Below are 4,684 nucleotides of genomic sequence, written 5' to 3' on the forward strand. Positions count from 1 at the left end.
TTCCATATTTATTTCCCTGTGTTTGGTCAATAAAAGTATCATTCACTGACTTCCACAATATTTTCTCTTCATTTCTTTGAGTGTTCCTGAAAGCCAACAAGTTGCACTTTGGAACGACCTTAATATTGTATCATGTTTTTGATCTGAGTTTGTTTTACAGCATGAAATGTCTGAATGAGTGCTCATCCAAGACTGGTGATTCCATACTTTTTGCCAGGGGTTGTAAACAAACCTCTTCATTACTCTTACCTAATTAGAAAATGCAAATGAAAACAAATGTTTGAGAATTTCAAAGGCACAAAGTGAATTTATACAAAGAAACTTAGCTAGTTTCAAAGTGCAATTATTTTTATTGATTTCTGAGTAATTTTATAATAAATTCTTAAAAGTATTAATATTATACCCATAGTAGTAGTTTCTCAATTTTTATTGTTTTATTTTATTTCTCATCACATAAATCTTGCAAGTACGTATACTATGTCTATTTGTTTGTTTAAAGGTGACCCGTCAAGCGTCCTTCAACAAGTTAGGATACGTCTATAGTCTATACAAAACATGTTCATAACATTTTTTTGCACAAAATCATTTTTAGATTCTCAGATGATGACATTTTAGACTGTTCACTTCTGACTATTTTCAGCTTCTTTCAGAATGAGCTGTTTTAGAGCCTCTTGTCACTTTAAATACAAATAAATGGTGCAAACATATCTGCAATTACACAGCCATACCTTTTTGAAAAAACATTTTTAGATAAGTCAACAACAAAACACTTGTCTTTTCCAGCAGCCATTGTACTGCATGTCCTGGAGCTCCACTTAGGTTGCTAGGTTACAGGCTAGGCTTTGCTGGTGTTGCTAGGTAACGGCGCAGAGCCTGTGGAATGTGACTCCACAATCAGGAGGTTTTAAATGGCTTACACAAAACATAGAAACGACTGGGAGTTGTCGTTTTTAAGCACTTAGGCTGTTTTTAGAAGCAGTCGAGACCCAAGTGGAAGAACAAACACTGAATTTTGCATAATAGGACCCCTTTAAAACAGGTCAGTCAGGGAATAATACCCTGTGTTTCAGTTAGATTACTTAAGCCAAGTTCACATGGCACAATTTTTGTCTAGATTTTCCCCTTCCGACAATCTTAGAACGTTCCGCATTCTAAGATTGTCGCTTGCAATAATCATAACCGGTCATTCTGCGGAAATAATCAAGAAATAATTCTAGAAGTTTTTTTTTAAGTGGAAGTAAATTTGGGGGAGGAAAATGGATTAAGCTCGATCAGAACCTTGTTCACAGTTGTTTCTTTATTTCACATTGAGAAACAATACAGCTGACATGTATTTTCTGCTTAAAAATTAACTGAGTTATTACACAGCAGTGTTGTAACAAATGATGCATATCACATCTGCTGGAAGTGTCTCCATGAAAATTAAATGACTCAGTTTTTTGTTTTCTGCATTCTTATTTAGGATGTCTGTCATAACTGGACAATAATTAAAAAAATAAAACACACCTCATCATATAATTGGAAAAGTCACATTTGTTTTTTGTTGTAATCTGTGTAAGATGTAACTTAATGTTAAAAGCATAGGACAAATATTTTTTAAACATTCAGTCAGCAACAATAATCTGATTTTATAGTCATAATATTAACTGAAGGTTTCATCTTTTTTTTGCTTTGTTTTTAGGTTTTACTGATAAAAATACAACCTTTCATATTTTCCTTTACATTTGGAAAACATTCTTATAAAAATATTATTGTCACAAGTGGTGATGGACCTGGACCCATAGGCATGTACTGAACATACAAATAAAAAGAATAAAATACTTTGTTTATGAAATTGCTAAGTATTTTAAAAAAGTATTTTTCTTTTCTTTTTGTGATGGATCTAATGGATGTTTTTTACAGAGCGGTGTCGAAAGTTTGATCCAGGAGATGGCAGCAATACAACCATAAGTAACCTTTATGGGGAAATTAAAGGAGCAACAATTATTGCTTTTATTAACATAAATCTTTTCTAAACTACAACAACCCAACAATAAGTATCATATCTGTTTATCAGATATATATATTTCTGAGTCAAACTCCTCAGCTCATATCAATTTGAACTATCTGATAAAAATGCCAAAAATAAATATGGCATACAGTTACAGTTAAACTTATTTATGCCCCTTACAGTTTAGTTTTAATTTATATTTATTCATCTGCACTGTGGATCAATAGGCTGTCTTTTTACCTTGTAACAAGATGTTCCTGGTCTCAAACCCCAGCCTCGGCTCTTTCTGCACAAAGTTTGCATATTCCTCCCATGTATTCGTGGGTTCTCTCCAGGTACTCCAGCTTCTTCTTATAGTCTAAAAACATCAATATCAGGGTGACTGATCGCTCATAATTGCCTTTAGGTATCAGTGTGTGTGTGTTTACGATTGCTCACACCAGCATGATGGATGGAGCAACCATACACACACACGCCCAGAATACGAGACTTCATACACATCTAAAAAAAACCCACTGCAGTCAGTAAATCAATATTGCATCCGTTGGTTAATTTCTAATTTAAAAACCTATCAACCTGTTTTTCCAGGAGTGTTGGAATAAATGAAACATGATTTAAAATAATATAATTAGGCCCAAATGCAAATGCAGGTTAATTTCTATGATGGATTTATTTGCTTCTTATTTTGGGGAGGCTGTAAGAGTTGATCAATGCTTAAAGAAATAAATATAATCTTATAGTGATTGAATAGTAAAGAATTGTACCAATGTCCATTAGAGGTGCTGCGTGACAAAATATACAGAATTATAATGTATTTTATCAAAGTGAATAATTAAAGGAATATTATAAATTCACTGTTTGATACATAGATTCTGGATATTTCCTAAATGACAGATAACTTATATGTTATTGATCATGCCTCCATCTTAAAGTTTGAGTTTCAGAAGACCAAACACAAATATGGATCCAGCATCAATGCTGGATCCATATCGATGAAAAATATATTTGAATCAATATTCATACAAAGATGTAGTTTCAATTTAGTTTGTTTATATAATTGACAACATATGTCATGAAGGGTCACTTCCAGTTTATACAGATAATATACAGTAAATTCAATCCATTTCACGAAGACAGATTCAGAATCAGCTGCATGGATTTCAGTTCAATCTTTGAAATTAAACAATGAACTAAGGTTATTTACAAAATGTTACCACTGATAACTAATTTTATTATGTTGTTATATAACTCGTCAGTAGTTAAATTTATGAAGATAAATGTAGAAAATAATACACACTTTTACAAAAAAAAAATCAATCAAACGAAGAGCAACAAAGAAAACATAATTAACGTCATTAAATTAATTTCTTATACAGCTGTAATTATTTCAGTTTACAGATCTCGGCTGTGTCTCCGATGCTGAACCAGAGTTGTATTCCAGCGTAGAGCGGCTGAGTGAAGCTGGTCTGGACTCTGTGGATCAGAATCATGCTCTCTGAGACGTTGTAGAATGACAGAGTACCAGCTGGTTGGTCCAGGTAAACTCCGACCCTGGAGAACTCAGAACCAGGGATGGGAGTTCGGATGCTGTTGTACCAAAATTGATGATTGTTTGGGCAACAAAATAAAGACCAAGATGTATCATTTTGTCCAAACACACTGTCTGTTTTATAGACATCCTTGTATGCGACTGCCACATAACTTCCTCGTCCTCCTTGTCCTCCCCACTGCACCTCCCAGTAACATCGCCGAGACAAACTCTGTTTACTCAGGACCTGGAACTTAACTGACAAGCGCTCTGGGTGATCGGGATAGAATTGACTTTGTTTCATTAGGGTCACCTTCCTGTTCCCCTCAGACAGCAGGAGGTTCATCTGAGCTGTGTTTGGATCCAAGGTGATTTCCTGTGAATATCGTAGGAAGTCATCTCTGGTCCTTGGTTCTGGTCCTGACAGAAGAACATCCACCTCAGGGACTTTCAGTGAGATGTTTGTCCATTTCTCCTTCAGGATGTCCTGCAGTTCATCTCTCAGCTTTGACACGGCTGCTGTCACATCTTCAAAGTACCTCAGAGGACGAACATTGATGCTGGATGAGTGTTTGGTCTCACTAACAGCAGACAGTGAGGGATATTTCTGCAGAAACTGGTTATAATCCTCTGTGCATGAGAGCTGCTCCAGCTCAGCGTCTTTCCTCTTCAGCACAGTGATCTCCTGCTCCAGCTTCTCCTGAAGTTCTCTGACTCGATTCACCTCAGATTCCTGCTGGGATCTGATCTGCTGCTTCAACTCAGAGCTTCTTTTCTGGACCACACAGATCAACTCAGTAAAGATTTTCTCATTTTCCTTCACTGCTTTATCAGCTGAAACTTTAATGGCGTCCACTTCCTGCTGAAGCAGCTTCATGTCTCTCTCTCCATCCTGGATTGTCTGCTGGATTTCTCCTCTCTGCACCTCCAGATCTTTCTGCTTCTCCTTTCTCTCTGCTGCAGCTGAAACCACGTCGTGACCTTTATGTTCATCCACTGTGCAGATGTAACAGATGGTCTGCTGGTCGGTGCGGCAGAACATCTTCATCACCTCATCGTGATGGGAGCAGATGCTGTCATGGAGCTGCTTGGAGGGTTGCACCAGCTGGTGCTTCTTTAACTGAGCCAAGTCGTAATGAGGCTGCAGGTGCTTCTCACAATAAGAC

The 4,684-nt window shown here is 36.5% G+C and overlaps 1 protein-coding gene across 1 annotated transcript in view; it reads right to left on the reverse strand.

The window, feature by feature from the left end:
- Positions 1 to 3,349: 3,349 nt before the first annotated feature.
- Positions 3,350 to 4,684, reverse strand: part of LOC106952947 (tripartite motif-containing protein 16-like) — a 10,474-nt gene continuing 9,139 nt past the window's right edge. Inside the window, exon 2 of the mRNA XM_015041418.1 lies at positions 3,350 to 4,684. Coding sequence (XP_014896904.1) covers positions 3,373 to 4,684 — 1,312 coding nt within the window. The 3' untranslated portion in view covers positions 3,350 to 3,372.

This window comes from Poecilia latipinna, unplaced genomic scaffold (assembly GCF_001443285.1).
Source record: "Poecilia latipinna isolate Pla-1442-1.1 unplaced genomic scaffold, P_latipinna-1.0 Scaffold32, whole genome shotgun sequence".
Lineage (NCBI taxonomy): Eukaryota > Metazoa > Chordata > Actinopteri > Cyprinodontiformes > Poeciliidae > Poecilia > Poecilia latipinna.